Source organism: Sphaerodactylus townsendi, linkage group LG14 (genome assembly GCF_021028975.2).
Source record: "Sphaerodactylus townsendi isolate TG3544 linkage group LG14, MPM_Stown_v2.3, whole genome shotgun sequence".
Taxonomy (NCBI): domain Eukaryota; kingdom Metazoa; phylum Chordata; class Lepidosauria; order Squamata; family Sphaerodactylidae; genus Sphaerodactylus; species Sphaerodactylus townsendi.
This window is the reverse complement of record NC_059438.1, coordinates 20,902,793-20,917,597: the sequence shown is the minus strand read 5'-3', so window position 1 is coordinate 20,917,597 and position 14,805 is coordinate 20,902,793. Positions and strand designations below refer to the sequence as shown.

At 45.0% G+C, this 14,805-nt stretch overlaps 2 protein-coding genes across 6 annotated transcripts in view; one reads left to right on the top strand and one right to left on the bottom strand.

Annotated features, from left to right (window-relative positions):
* ACD (ACD shelterin complex subunit and telomerase recruitment factor) overlaps positions 1 to 14,805 on the top strand; it is a 41,301-nt gene that overhangs the window by 16,181 nt on the left and 10,315 nt on the right. Inside the window, exons 8-14 of one of the 5 annotated variants that reach the window (XM_048515300.1) lie at positions 1,033 to 1,205; positions 1,591 to 1,681; positions 3,393 to 3,464; positions 5,499 to 5,576; positions 7,920 to 8,722; positions 10,156 to 10,235; positions 10,731 to 10,825. In XM_048515300.1, coding sequence (XP_048371257.1) covers positions 1,033 to 1,205; positions 1,591 to 1,681; positions 3,393 to 3,464; positions 5,499 to 5,576; positions 7,920 to 8,722; positions 10,156 to 10,235; positions 10,731 to 10,797 — 1,364 coding nt within the window. In that variant the 3' untranslated portion in view covers positions 10,798 to 10,825. Of the gene's footprint in view, positions 1 to 1,032; positions 1,206 to 1,590; positions 1,682 to 3,392; positions 3,465 to 5,498; positions 5,577 to 7,919; positions 8,723 to 10,155; positions 10,236 to 10,730; positions 10,874 to 14,805 lie in introns of those variants that run through there. The other 4 variants (XM_048515299.1, XM_048515301.1, XM_048515298.1 and 1 more) reach the window with 4 other exon arrangements.
* The window catches only part of CARMIL2 (capping protein regulator and myosin 1 linker 2), a 72,737-nt gene continuing 69,987 nt past the window's right edge, over positions 12,056 to 14,805 (bottom strand). The window contains exons 37-39 of the mRNA XM_048516081.1: positions 14,633 to 14,740; positions 14,222 to 14,326; positions 12,056 to 13,928 (exon numbers count right to left, since the gene is read on the bottom strand). Coding sequence (XP_048372038.1) covers positions 13,759 to 13,928; positions 14,222 to 14,326; positions 14,633 to 14,740 — 383 coding nt within the window. The 3' untranslated portion in view covers positions 12,056 to 13,758. The remainder of the gene's footprint in view (positions 13,929 to 14,221; positions 14,327 to 14,632; positions 14,741 to 14,805) is intronic.

The window sequence follows — 14,805 nt, the reverse complement described above, 5'->3', positions numbered from 1 at the left end:
AATACTTTCACCTTGTTTGTTATTTCTAAAACATGCTTACCTAATGACCTGTGGCACAGTTCTAAAAAGCCTAATGCAAGCAAGTTTCTTTCTTGTTACTTCTTTAATTAATCTACTGATTCCATCTGTTTTGCTTTCATTTAGCTGTAAAATATGTACATTTTACAGGTCTCTTGTTTTTAAGATAAAAGCAAAAGTCAAACAATATCTCTCATTAAGACCATTGAAAATAACACAAAATGGGGTGCAGAATGTTTAGGTTCTCCAGAATTCTTTATCAGGCTGGAGTTTTTTTTAAAGGGGAAAGATGGTAGAGGGGGAAAATATATCAGGCCATGATACTTTTTTATTATTTTACTGGCCTTGAAAGTCAGTTAGATATATTTTCCTGTCTCATTAAAAGATCTTAAGACCTTATCTTTTAACAGCCCAACCCAGTTCCTGAGGTGGCTAGGGACAGTGCCACTTCCACGCTGCCATGCCACCTGCACAGGGCTTCCAGATGGTGTAAGGAGGCAGCTAAAACAACACCACCTGGCCACCCGGTAGCTCTTCAGAGGGTTTCATGGACTTAGGCTACCCTTTTGGGTGCGCAAGTCCTAAGACCTGACCGTGGGATACCCAGCCCTAAAGGCTGGGTGGAATCTGACTAAAGTCGACTCTACCCCTTGGAACACTCCAGCTGGGCCTTCCCCCTGTGCCAGCATCCGATTGGATACCTGCATTGCTGTGTGGCAGCACCTGCTTTCAGGTTTTGCTGCCACAGAGCTGTGGTGTGCCCAGCCACTGAGGCCTTCGCCTGCTCTGCTGCCAGGAGTGCCCCTTATGCCAGCAGAGAGGGCAAATGTGTCGGTGCAGCCCTCTACCTCTTCCTATGCCCCTTGGTCCCCCCATCTGCCAGTATCCTGTGTGAAGTGCTGATTTGAAATGGTGCAGGTGTAATGACGTCTTGCTCCCTTGGCCTTCTGGGAAGAAGCAAAAAAATGGAAGCAACTTTCTTTTTACTTACACGCCTTTTCTTTTCCTATTAAGAGCCATTGTCTGTCTCTGAAGTAGTGTCAGAAATGAAGCAGGACAAGCTCAGCAACTTAAAACAAAAAGTCGCGGATTGCCTCTGTTCATTGGACCCCATCAATCTGATGGATTCTGAGAAGCTGTCTGAATATCCTGACACCAAATGGCAGGCAGAACGCAGGCAAGATAAGGTCTGTCTTAATGCATTTTCTATGTTTTCACTGGAAATCCTGAATGCAATTCTAAGGACTGGAAAGGGTGGCTGTGGGCCTTAGGATTCTAGTTAGTGGGAAGACTTTGTTAGAATAAAAAAAGTAAACACTTTACAAGCTTTGCTTCTGGGTCATCTCTGAAAAAGAGGTGGGTTCTGGATTTATCTGTTTTTCAGAGCAGAGAATCAGGTGGAATTTCTGTACTGTCAATAAGTGGCTCTGATTTGCTTTTCTGTCCCAGTTTTCTGGAAGAGTTGGGTGAAACTGTAATGATTTCTGAACTTACTGGTCCGTTGATTAAGAATGTATGAATCTAATGTGTTGTATGTGGGGAACAAAAACTAGTTAATTGCTTTAATTTCAGTTGCAGTGCCGGGACATCTTTACAGTCCCAGCCAAGTTCCTGATGATTAATGCAGAAGAAGAGGCAGCACAGTCCAGCAGCAACCTGCCAAGTAAGTTCTATTGGGCTCTTCTTTTTGCCAGAGTTTGAAAAAGGTTACTCTAGATCAGGGGTAGGGAACCTGCGGCTCGAGAGCTGCATGCGGCTCTTCTGCCCTTGCACTGCAGCTCCACGAGCCCGAACAGCCCGGACCCCTACATCCCTTGCCAGCCACTGCAGGCAGCAGGGCAAGCGCACCTGCTTCACCCACAGTGGCTGGCAGACTGCGCTTCTGGAGCTTCCCCTCTCACCAGCCCCATTGGAGTTTTCCTGTGACCCCGGCCGAGATCGAGACGCCCGGCTTCATCCTTGCCAGCCCTGCAGGTGGGCAGGGTGCAGGCGCCTGTTGCCAGCGGCCCGGCTGGGGCATGCTGAGAGCCTCCCCTCTCACCAGCCCCATTCCGAGGCAGGGCGAGCGCTTTCCCGGCGGCTGGGCGGGGCCGAGCCGCTGGCCCCATCCTTGCCAGCCCTGCAGGTGTGAGCAGGAGGGGCCCGGGGATCCAAATGCAGCTCTTTTAGAGATGAGCCGGGTAAAGGTAAAAAAAACCCCAATGTATACAGTGTTATCTTTATTTTAAATGTCAAAAATTATTTGCGGCTCCAAGTGTTTTCTTTTCTTGTGGAAAACGGGTCCAAATGGCTCTTTGAGTGTTAAAGGTTCCCTACCCCTGCTCTAGATTGTAGGTGGTGGCTGAGTCATTGTGAAACAGTCCTTGTTGCAGAGTAGTCCAGCTTTATAGAATTACATAACTGAATATCATAGAATTGTATAGCTGAATATCATAGAATTGTATAACTGAATATCACACTTTAATGTGGTTGTCATTAAAATGATCACAGAGCTTGCGTGTTTTCTATTGAGAGTTAGTATTTCTGTTACATTCACATCAAGCGTAAATATTTTTGAAGCGTCAAATTCAAGGCCCTGCAAGATAAATTCTGAAATCAGAACTTGGTAAGCTTAAGCTGTTTTCCATGACATTCTTTAGTTTCAATGATATGTTTGTTATTATCCTTCTTAGTAGGATTTGGAACCTGCTTGTGAGTAGGTGATAGATGAAGCTTGTTTTCATGCATCCTAGTTACATAAAACCTTATGACTGCTGGAGGTGTTGGGAAAGCATAAATATGCTTTCAAAATAACACTAACATCTGATGGAATTGGATAATGAGATTCCAGTCAAAGAGTGTCAAGTATATGGTAATCCATGAGCTAGGAAGGCAACTGAATCCCAAACCCAGGTTCACTGCTTGACTGGCAGGTAACCCTTGAGGGGTTACTACTAGCCTCTCCCTCTTGGTGAGTTAAACTCCTTTAATCCCCACTTTTACAATTAAGAGTCTACTTAGAGAGAAATTTTGAACTGATACTCCCAATTCTGATTGGCGCTGGAAGGGAAAGTCCATAAATACATTGGCCTGGAACACAGTTCTCTGTTGAGGTTGAAACTGACAAGACAGGATCTGACAGTCTGTCATTATTCTCAGTCCTCTGAACCAGTTCCAGAAAGGAGAAATGTACATGGTATAAGTATAGGTTAGCTGGCAAAACACCTTTCCTATTTCTTGGTAGTATTCTACCTTAATTTGGCCTGTTTATACATTGTGTGGGAAGAATGAGTGGCTGGGGGAAGCAGGAAGCAATCAGGTGTGTGACAGGGTGGTTCTTGGGCATATTCCTTTTCTCAGAGTGGTACCAACTTGGAATGTATTTTTTCTTACAGAGCCTTCTCACATTGCCTCTGATGATGAAAGCAGTTTGGATGGTGATCCCAGCACTATGTCATTTGTCAATGGTGAGCATCATCCTTTGCATGCAGGCAGGCAGTGTCACGTTCCAGTTTTTCTCTTAAGACCCCTTTCCCTGGGAGCAGGCTGCATTGGCCAAAAGCATTCTCAACCTAGAATTCTGCTTCCAAGTGAGCTTTAGAGGGAGGTAGAACAAAAATGAAATTACTTCACAGGCACCCTGAATTGTATTTGGTGTCTGAAGCATTACAACTTATCAAGTGCTGAAACTGACCAATTGGCTATTATTATTTATTGCATTACACTTATATCCCACCTTTTTTCTGGAAGACTCAAAGCAGCTAAGGAATAGCCATCCCCAAAAGCCCTGACTTGGATAGCATTGGCAGGAAATGGCTTTACCTGCCTGTGCTTCTTACTGCCCCTCTTAAAGATGAGGTAGTGCTCCAAACTGCAAACTCCAAACTCCAAAATGTAAAGTGATGCACATAGGGGCAAAAAATCCAAACTTCACATACACGCTACAGGGGTCAGTGCTAACAGTCACAGACCAGGAAAGGGATTTGGGCGTCTTAGTTGATAGTTCCATGGGAATGTCAACTCAATGCATGGCAGCTGTGAAAAAGGCAAACTCTATGCTGGGGATCATTAGAAAAGGAATGATAATAAAACTGCAAAGATTGTCATGCCCTTATATAAAGCAGTGGTGCGACCGCACTTGGAGTACTGTGTCCAGTTCTGGTCGCCGCATCTCAAAAAGGATATTGAGGAGATAGAAAAAGTGCAGAGAAGGGCAACGAGGATGATTGAGGGACTGGAGCACCTTCCCTATGAGGAGAGAGCTGCAGCGTTTGGGACTCTTTAGTTTGGAGAGGAGGCTGACTGAGGGGGGATATGAGTTGGAAGTCCTACAAAAAGATTATGCATGGGGTATTTGAAAGGAAAATGTTGTTGACCAGAGGAGAAATTTTTCTCTCTTTTCTCCACAATACTAGAACCAGGGGGCATTCATTTGAAGAATGCTGGGGGGAAGAATTAGGACTAATAAAGGGAAACACTTCTTCCATGGCAGCGATGTGATTGAGGTGTTTGGAATATGCTGCCACAGGAGGGTGTGGTGAATTTGGCCACTAACCTGGATACTTAAGCTTTTAAAAGGGGCTTGGACTGAGATTTATGGGAGGAGAGAGTCGGGTTATGGAAACACCACCAAATCTTGAGTCCTCTTTGAGTCTGAGATTGCCAAATGCTTGTAACTTGAACCGGGTGATCGGGAGCAACAGCTTGGCCTTGAAGGAGCCATTCGCGTTCACATCCCTACATGTAGAGAGAGAGCTCCCAAGGGAGGCACCTGGTGGTACCTCCTTGCAGAGTAAGCAGAAGGAGGCTGAAGACCCTAAGATGGACTCTGGTCTGATCCAGCTGGCTTGTTCTTATGTTCTTATGTTCTTAAACCTGCTAATTTTTGTTCTTCATACACTTACAGTTAAATCCTGGGCTATGCATGCTGTTTGTTCTTAGGGTGAAACCTTGGTGTGAAATGAGGGCACTGCACTCTACCAAGGAGCTGGAGAAGATAAGGGATTTGAGTAAAGGCAATTTTATTGATTCCCATGGAATGAGCTCTCGCTCCCTTCACATGGGGTCAAAGTATCTAGAGAAGAAGACCCTTCCATGTGCCAAGGAGCACCCCAGAGCAACAACACTTGCTTGTGGCTCAAGACAATTTCCTGTTTATCAGAAGTTCTTCTTTATTCCACTCCTTCATAAACTTATCTAGAAACTCTGCACTTTTGCCAGATCAAATTTTCAGTGATCTTACTGACAGTTAATTTTTCAATTCATGATTTGGGAGAGGTGTCCCACTCGGTTGTATCTCATTGGGATTCTGAAAACTTCAGGGGCCATGGCTCTGACTTGCTTTGGGTATAGCAGGGGTCTTTTTGAATGGGGTTTCCCAGAATGTTTGAACATTAGTGTCTGTTGCTGCCTCCAAGGCTTTGTCATGCCCTCAGGGTTTCCTGTACCTTTCTGAGGTTTGGTTGTAGGAAAACTATTTCTTAAACTCTTGATTTTGGCAGCAGAAGCTGAAACTGTTGATGGCTCCTTTGAAAACCCTTGGGACATATTTCCAGGGATGACCATGACCTCCTCTCAGGGTGAGTACTTAAACACCAGTACTCTTACAGTCTGAGGAAGGGACATTTCCCCATTTCTCTGTGTGCTAAGTATTTGCACCCATCAGTCACATTTTTATCCCGTTTTGTCTCCTAGGAGCTCAGGGGGTTGTATGTATGGGTTTCCCTTCCCCCTATTTTATCCTTACAACAGCCCGTGTGGTGGGTCAGCCTTTGGCCTCCCAAAGAGCTTTATGTCCGAATGGAGTCTTGAATCTGGATATTCTGGCACATAAACACATACATCATATTGACTACATCAGTTACTGCTATTGGTTTTGTAAAGAAGGATGGCGCTCCATTAGAGTTGGTTGCAATTCTCAGGGTAAAGAAATGGCAGAGGTTTACTGTATTTTTCAAATATAAATAGTATGAATAAACAATGTGTGCATTTTAATAACCTTTCAGTTTATTAAGGCAAGTATTAGTTTAGTAATTTTCAGGTGTCTGATATTTTTATTGAGTTCAGGCACTTGTAACTGCTAAAACTACACTCTTATTTCTAAAATAAAATCAATATAGCTGAAGAAGTTGTATAAAAAACTTTATGTAAATTAAATAAGGAGGTGGCAATAGTTAAGTATGGCATGGTCTAATTAAAAAAATGCCCTAAAGTCCTAAACATGCTTAACTTTGGCTGATTCATGCCCAGAATTTTTTTTAAAATTGTCTTTTTCAGTTGTTTTGGAAAGAAAAAGGAAGCAAAATGGGCAGAATCTTCCTCAGTAACACAGTAGTTACTGCTTGTGCTAGATCACATGACTGCTGAAATAATCTTGTTTTGTTTCAGCCACGCTTGCAGTCTAAATTATGTGTCGCTCTTTGGGGTTAACTTGTGGGGTTGGATTCATCCAGCTTTTTCACTCAGTTCCTTTTTCGTACTGTAGCTCGCCTCTCACATGGCTTATGCCCATGGAACATGGTTTCCAGAACAGTCTTTTCGGTGTTCAAACAAGATCCCATTCTTGCCTTTTAACCAGTAAAAAGGCTGCTTGTTGTTGGAGGACACTGTATGAATAAACTACAGGAAACTGACTTGCAAAGGGTTCCATTTGATCTTCAGACACTTCCAGTCACAGCCATTCAGGCCCAGGATCTTTGCCTCCCTGTCCCTTCATGCAAATGGCAACTTTTGCAGAGCCATCCCCTTATTATGCACTTCAGCTACTCATTCCCTTTTGTTTCTGACTTTGCTTATATCGGGGCATGACCAGTGGAGCTGCATAATTAAAAAGGGAAAGCTCTCCAAAGCCTTTGCGGTTGTTCATCTTAGGGCAGAGAGGGATGAAAGAATTGCGTTGGCCCTGGCTCCTCTTGCAATAATAGGACGTAGCGTGTAGAGCAGGGTCACCAACCTTCCTGATCCTGCAGGCATCTTTGGGACACTGCTTGGTGGGTTTGGCCACAGATGGCTGCTTCAAGACGTGGAGCCAACCACAAGCAGCTGCTGCAGCTTATTTTTCAATCACACAATTGTGCTGTGGTGGCAGCTGCTGCCAGTATGCACAGCCAATCGGAAGCCTTGCTGGGCAAAAGCCCCACCTGGTCCCACCCTTTCTCAGAACACCTGGTGGACATCAGGAAAGGTGTCTTCTTGAGGATCCCAATGTAGATCTGTTGGTGCTGACCTTTCTATCTTTGGTCATATTGAAATATGGTCCTGTTAGAATTAGTTGCTGACCGTGGTCTAAACTGTTTTGCAGAGGTGAATTTTAAAGTTATAATATACAGCTGTCTTTTGTCAAGTCCTGTTTAGAACCAGCATTAGCAGTGTGCAGGTCAAAAGGCTTCATGGATGAAGTTCCGGGGGTGGAGATGCATTGGCCATTTAACTTGCAGGGAAATTTCCCAGTGGACCTCTGTATACCAGAAGCAAACAGAGCCAAGCCCAAGTCTCAGACACCACTTGGCCCCACCTGTTATCAGCCATGGCAGTTTGTGTCAGCTCACTGTCTCCTCATGCACTGGGTGATGATGCAGTGGGTGAGCTAATGCTCATCGTGGACTCCACTGAACTGGTCCTGCAGCGGTGGCTGGTAACACACCTGTGGCTGCTCCATGTGACTTGCTTCAGAGCCATTTTGATTCCCCAGATGTCTCCCAGATGTGTTTCACCTGCCTAACTCATTCTTGATGGAGAATGGCATATGAATAATGCACCATTTTAGATTGTCTCTGCAAGGACCAGTGTTCTGAATTTGTCGGGTAAAAGTTCATATTGCGCTGCATAACCTGTTGTGCTATCTTGCACATTTGTGTGCTTTAAAATAGCTGATGTGTGTTTTGAATATTTGCCTTTTTGTGTGTGTGGGGGTGCTTTATCAGAAATGTCGGACCCTCAGCCCAGCCTTCCCAATGCACAGCCGATGCTCCTGGCTAGTACTGCTGAGGAAGAGGAGGCTGCAAGCTCCAGTAGCTGCACCCCAGATGGCTTGCAATGTTTTGACCCTGCACCGTACTGTAGTTCTACTCAGATTGAGCCCATGGAGTCGACTTCCCAATCATTGCTTCCTCCTTGCAAAGAAGGTGCCAATCAGGAATCCAGATCCAGAGCATCGGACGCTACATGCAACACCAGCAAGATTTCAGCTACTGGTGGCAGCATTCCTTGTGGCCAGCCATTGAATTACTCAAATTCCCCTGCCGGTGTGTGCGGCCTTTCTCCTGTCTGCCCCACCATTAGGAGGACCCTCACGTCTAAGATTTCATCTGGAGATGCAGAAGAAAGTCACCCGGCCCATTTACAAAGGGAGACGGTGGTAGTGAGAAGAGCTGGAAAGAAATCCCTGGCAACTTGTAGGGAATGCAGGACAGCTAAAAGAAAGCTTGTGTCAAATGAGGAGGGATCTGTTGAAACGTCATCCAGACACAAAGGCCAAGACTTGACTTCTGCTGTGGTTAAACTTAGTCGGTTAAATGGAAAGCAAATGGCTCAGAAGCAGCCTTTGGAATTTGTGAAAGAGAGCACACCCAAGAAAAGCCGGATCGAGGAGATCCGTGTCCAACATATCCAAACATCTTCTCAATCCAGATGTGCTGGGAAGCACTTAGAAAAAACGAAGGGACAAACAGTCACTACTGGAAGACCAACTGATTCCTCTGGAGGCCAGCTTGGAGCAAAAAAGCAGGTAAACCTGGGTGAAGGGCAGTGGTGGTTATTAGTAACATTTCTTCAGCGTGGAGAGCCAGCGTGGTGTAGTGGTTAAGAGCAGGTATACTCTAATCTGGCAAACTGGGTTTGATTCCCCGCTCTGCTGCTTGAGCTGTGGAGGCTTATCTGGGGAATTCAGATTAGCCTGTGCACTCCAACACATGCCAGCTGGGTAACCTTGGACTAGTCACAGTTCTTCAGAGCTCTCTCAGTCCCACCCACCTCACAGGGTGTTTGTTGTGATGGGGGAAGGGAAAGGAGTTCGTAAGCCCCTTTGAGTCTCCTTACAGGAGAGAAAGGGGAGGGGGATATAAATACAACTCTTATTCTTCTCCTCCTCCTTCTCTTCCTCCTTTTTCTCCTTCTCCTCCTCCTCCTCCTTGTAGCTACTGGCTTCTGTCAGGAGTCTCCTCATGAGAGAATGGAATACCTTAAACAGTTGGTGTTGTCTTACAGCAACTGAGGAGACAGCATGTCTTTTCGGCGAGTGAGAGAAGCAGCGGGCAACTCTGCCGTACTGCTTCCCTTCCAGCCCTTTTATTGATAGTTACAGGTGGAAAAACAAACAGGGCTGCAGGTGGGGGGAAGCACAACACAATGGACGGGGCAAAGAGCACGGGTGTTAGAGCAGAGGATTTGGTATTTTGCACGTGCACATTGGAGCCAGGAGGTCTTGCAACCTCAGCAGTTTCTCCAAAACTACACTTTGGAAGGAGAGGTCAGTCGGGGGAATGTGAGAGACCCTTTTCCGGCGGTGTGCCACCGTACTCAAGCGTTTCCCAGGCACTCAGGCCCTCCAACAAGTTGGAAAAGCCCAAACTGCTTCCTAGTTTTGTATATCTATTTTGCTGTGTCTGCTTTTGTATACTCTGACATAGTTGGCATATGGGCAAAAACGTGATGGAAAAACGTAGGGCCCCAAGCCTAGTGGTGGAAAGTGTTGTCAAGCCGACATAATGACCCTGCAGTGTTTTCCAGGCAAGAGACGTTCACAGGTGGTTCACCGTTGCCTGCCTCTGTGTGGTAACCCTGGCATTCCTTGGGGGTCTCCCATCCAAGCACTGACCAGTGTCAACCCCGCTTAGCTTCTGAGATCTTATGAGATGAGTCTAGCCTGCATCACCAAGGCCAGTGTCTTTGATGTAATATGCACAATATAGGCTTCCCTGGTATTCAGCTCAGTACAACATGGACGTATCTTTGCATTTCTAATTGTGATAACTAATTGTTCTTTTATTTATTTTGTTGGATTTATATCCCTCCCTATCCCCGCAGAGCTCTGCAGTTACAGTTGCACCCTTGTAACCCGATTCCCTCAGAATTGTTTGGGGAGGAAGTTGCCTGAAAGCCTGCAAAGTAGAGTTGAAACACATATTTCAGATTCACCCTGCTCCCTTTTCTCCCTTCTAGGAGCATGAGAGAAGAGCTGTTTCTCATCACGTGTATCAGCCTGCATCAGCTGAACTCGGTTCCCAAGTACAGTCTACAAGGTCAGCCTTTTAACTAGCATAACTTAAAATGAAGAGGGGTGAAGGGAACCCTTTAAATGAATGGTCTCCAAAGATGCTGCTCTGGGCCAGCTGCTGCTAAACCAGTACAGCACTAGCCGTGGACAGTAAAAGCTGCCCCCGAATCCCTATTTTCTATTGCACTTCACTATCACTCCTCCTGGCAAGTAGGGCAGTTATTCTTTGGAAAAAGCAATTGGTTCTTCTGTTTTTAAAAAAAGTCCCTCAAAAACTGACCACAATTCCATTGTCTAGGGAAAATCTTGTTCAAAATTGCAAATTGGCTAAAGCCTGCAGTACAGCAGTGTATGTGATTTGGGATGTTATCGGTGCAGAGCTTGATGCCTTTCTTGTACAAGATTGCAAGCGGCTGTTTTGTGACTGATGTATGATCTTGCTCGTGATCAGGGCCAGTCAGGATCGATCTCCCAACACTACGGCCAGACTTTTAACCAGCTCCATGTTTTTAATTGACAGGATCTCAAGAGCACAGCTCGGATGGGCACGCTGGGTTCTCAGGAATGGGCAGAGGCCCCAGTCATGAATGAAGCTTCTTGGGCTGCTAAGGCTGGGTGAATGTTTGTATTCCTTTTCGTATTAAATTAATGTTTGATCTGTTATGATACTTGTTATTGACTGTCATGAACCCCAGAGAGAGAAAACAAATTATTTTTATTGCCTTATTTAAAGGCTCTGTCACAAAGAGAAGGTAGCTTCCATAGGGATTGATTGGCTAGCACTGCTTTCCAGTATACCTCACCTGCACATTTTTAACAAGTACGCACAAAGAAATAGGTAACATGTGCAACCCTAGTCAATTTCTACTTTTTGTATCTGTTAAAGAACAAACATTTGTAAACATGAGCAATGTTTCTTACATCTCATTTCCTGTTCAAATATTTTCCCCCCTAAAACCATGGCTATAACATATACTGCTTAGAAAACCAGCCTTCCTCCATGGGTGAACCTACAGAAATCACCATGTGAGGTTTCAGACAACTTTAAAAATTGTGGCCATGTGGTTTTAGGAATTGCCTCCCGAGGAATATAGAGCTGCAAAATAACAGACATGTCTGGTATTTTAAATGAACTTGAGATATGAGATATTCTTAGTGCCTTGGGTAAGCCTATTAAAATTATTAAATAACTTACCCTCTCTGCTTTTTTACTCTGAACACGGCACCCCAATTCCCTTTTGCCAGCAGTGCAGCCATATTTTGGCCACAGGCTGAACTTGAGCATTCTTTTGGAGAGCAATCCACAATCCACACTCACCTGCAGCTAGTACCATTTATATGATGACAGTTATTCAGTTTCTCTTTCTTTGTAAGCCATTCTGCATCTTAAAAAGTTCTGTACCTATTTAATAATTTTGTTGTGGCCTTCAAGGTTGTGTGAATTGTATCCCAGTAAAGACATTCTGTCAGGGCTGCGCAGCATCACAGAAGCAGCAGTCTGCTTGGTTTCTGTATTGTCAAGAATATTTCCTCATGCTGACACAAGAGAAGACCTTTAATGGTTTTAATCATCTCCTTGTTTCATTTAATTACAAAATATTTCATATAGCTTACATGCTTGATAAAACGTTCTGGAGAGTAAAACAAAATTAGAAAAACAACACAGCTCTCATAGAAAATAGACTTGTGGACCCTCTTTCCAAAGTTGAACATAACTCAAAACAGGGAGGAGACTGAAATTAAAAATAAGGGGGGTGGTGGTGGTGGAATTTTTGTTCCTCTGCCCAACCCCAAATCATGCCCTTAATGTAAAGAAAATCAGCTATTTGTGCTAGAATTGTTTTAAATATACATGCATTAGTCTCCTGGACAATACATAAAAATTTCCTCTGGGTCTAAACGGTTTTGTCTTTAGGAGTTTGGCAGTTGCATTTTTATTAGGCCAGATGGATAACAATCTGTGTGAAGAAACAAGGTTTCCACCTGCCCAGGCTGCTCTTCAGGCTGTAAGAGAGGCCCCGCTTGTACACTATCCAGGATATAAGGTGGGGGGAGGGGGGTTTATGAGCACAGCAGCAGCGATCTAGCCTCCTGCTGTGTTCCTGCTTCCCTATGTGAAAGTGACCGGATGTGGAAAAGTGGTTTCCATATATAGTATGAGTTTCCTGTATCCAAAACCTTTCCGGGAAAGAACCAGGATTCAGAGCACATGTACTTCATCACATATCGTGAGTGTATGCCCTTGAGAGTGCTTGTTCACACACTATACTTGAGGGCATTAACTCTCAATACGGCACAGAAGATTGTCTGTATTTACACCTACTAGTTCTCTGCAGTCCTCCCATGTATTTTTCTTTAATATGTGCAGTAACCCCTTACTGTGGAATTATTTTTTTGAATATGTGCAGTAACCCCTTACTGTGGAATCAAACGCTCAAAGGTTCCTTTAAAGCTGCTTGATTCGGATGAGTTGTTCCTTACTAAGATGGAGCTTGAAAAATCCATCTGAGGGCCGGCGGTGAATCATCTTAGCAGCAGAGCTGAAGAGAAGCACCAGGCGTAGCACAACTTTTCCATGTGCTGAAGTATAATCTCTTCCTCCACCCGCCCTGACTCCTGTAACAGCAAGGCACTGTTGGATCTTGTAGTAGACAGAAGGGAAGCAAACACAACAGCCCTAAAGCCACAATAAATGAGACCAGGACAATTCTGCTGATTTGAATTAACCATCCCCATTTAATTGTGGGAAGGAGGGGGCCCAGGCTCTCTTTTATTTATTTTAAATTGCTGAAAGCTGTCAACACGCACACACATGCGTGTTCTCATGTGTTTCTGCCTTGCCAGACTCCACACTGGGTGTCCACCTAGAAGTTTTCTTCCTAGGCAATACCTAGGCTGTAAAGGGATGTGGCCAGAGGAAGTAGGGTCCTTAATAATAGAATTATTATTATTTTTCATCCTGAAGGAAGGAGTAAGATTGTCAACGACAGAAACACGAGCCAGGCTTTTGAGGCCTAGCGGCATCCCTGCTTCTTCTACAAACCACAAGCTGGCCAAGCCCCACCCTCTTGCCCAAGTACAATGCAAAGTTTAGCATATGTTAAAATACCTCTCCCATCCTTCCTGCTGGTGGTTCATTTTCTGGCACTGTAACATTTTCGCATCTGCACCAGCTCCCAGGTGTACAACTGCTGCTGCTGCTGCTGGAAATTGCCTGACTGGATGACTCGGCTGTTTCCCCCTCTTTTTTTTTGGCTTTTTCCACTTGAGCTGTTAGAACACTGGGCACTCACATAAGAGTATACAAGAGCAAAAGGTGAAAAAAAGGAGACAGCCCAGAAGACGTGCAAGAGTTGGGACGCCACCATCCCTCACTGGAAACACCACCAGCTTTAGCAACCAAGGAGCTGCCGTGGGGCTTGTTTGCCCTCCAGTGCCGAATTGCGCACACCTTCCTGCTGCTGCTGCTGCTGCTGCAAGTCATTAGCCTTCATTCTGTGCTCCTTTTTTGTTTGAGCTGCTGTCATGCAGGAGCAACCAACACCAACTTAGTGCTCCTGTGTCGGTGACTTTGGGGGTGGCACAGCAGTTCTTTGGTCTAGGGCTGTATTCTGCGCATTCTCAAGAGTCTGTTCTAGGACTGGTTGCAGCTCTTCGCCCGTGTCTTCTTTCGGCCTTGACTCTGTGCCTGTCACGGTCCTTTCCTGGGGTGGAGTGCCTGTAAGGCAATTCAGCAACATTCTGTCAACGTACCAAGAGCTTATTCGGCTGCAACAAATCAGAATGTGGCACCTATTGGCTAGCCTCAATAGTACACTAAAAATTTACTGTTGTCAAAAAGCAAGAGAAAAACAAATTGCTAACTCATCTGCCATGAACACAAGACGATCGAAACAGTAATGGTCAACAATAGTAGTGGTTGAAGCTAGCCTCCGGTGTTCTTATTGAACAGTGGTTTGAACCCACATCTAGCGAAAGGAAGTTTTTTACAGCCCCTCCTGCCATCTGTACCTGGGGAGTCGGATGATGCAGGTGTCTCAGATTCCAGCAGGGACTTGGGCTTTATCTTCCATTTCAGGATTGGGGAACGCTGCAGACAAAGAGGGAGTTTTGTATCTGCAGGGAAATCGAACTGGGTTAATGTGTTATCAAATACTAAAGAGAGGCTGATTGTGGTTGGAGCACAAAAAACAAGGTGTCAGAACTCCCCTGCATAGACAATGAAACACTTGAAAAGTTCAAAGATTTTATTGCTGATGACAGGTAGAAAGCAGAAGACTGTTCTGAGCTCATCCCTGTTGGGATATAGAGGGAACTCTTTCTCATTGTGCTGTGGACCACAAGGTTCCTTAGAGACCTGTCTCAATTGCATCCAGGCCACCTCTCCCTTCCCACAATGCTGTTCTCTCAGTCTCTACTTACGGTGCAGCTCTACCGCACTGGATTGGTCCCTGAGCTGTTCTTCATGAACAGACATGGCCCTCCGGTTTGCCACGGGCTTCAGACGAGATTTGGGTTTGAGTTGATTGTCTGAAAGCACAGCAATAGGCAAAGAAGAGCCTGAGTCATTAGCCTCCTCCCTGCTGGCTCTCCTG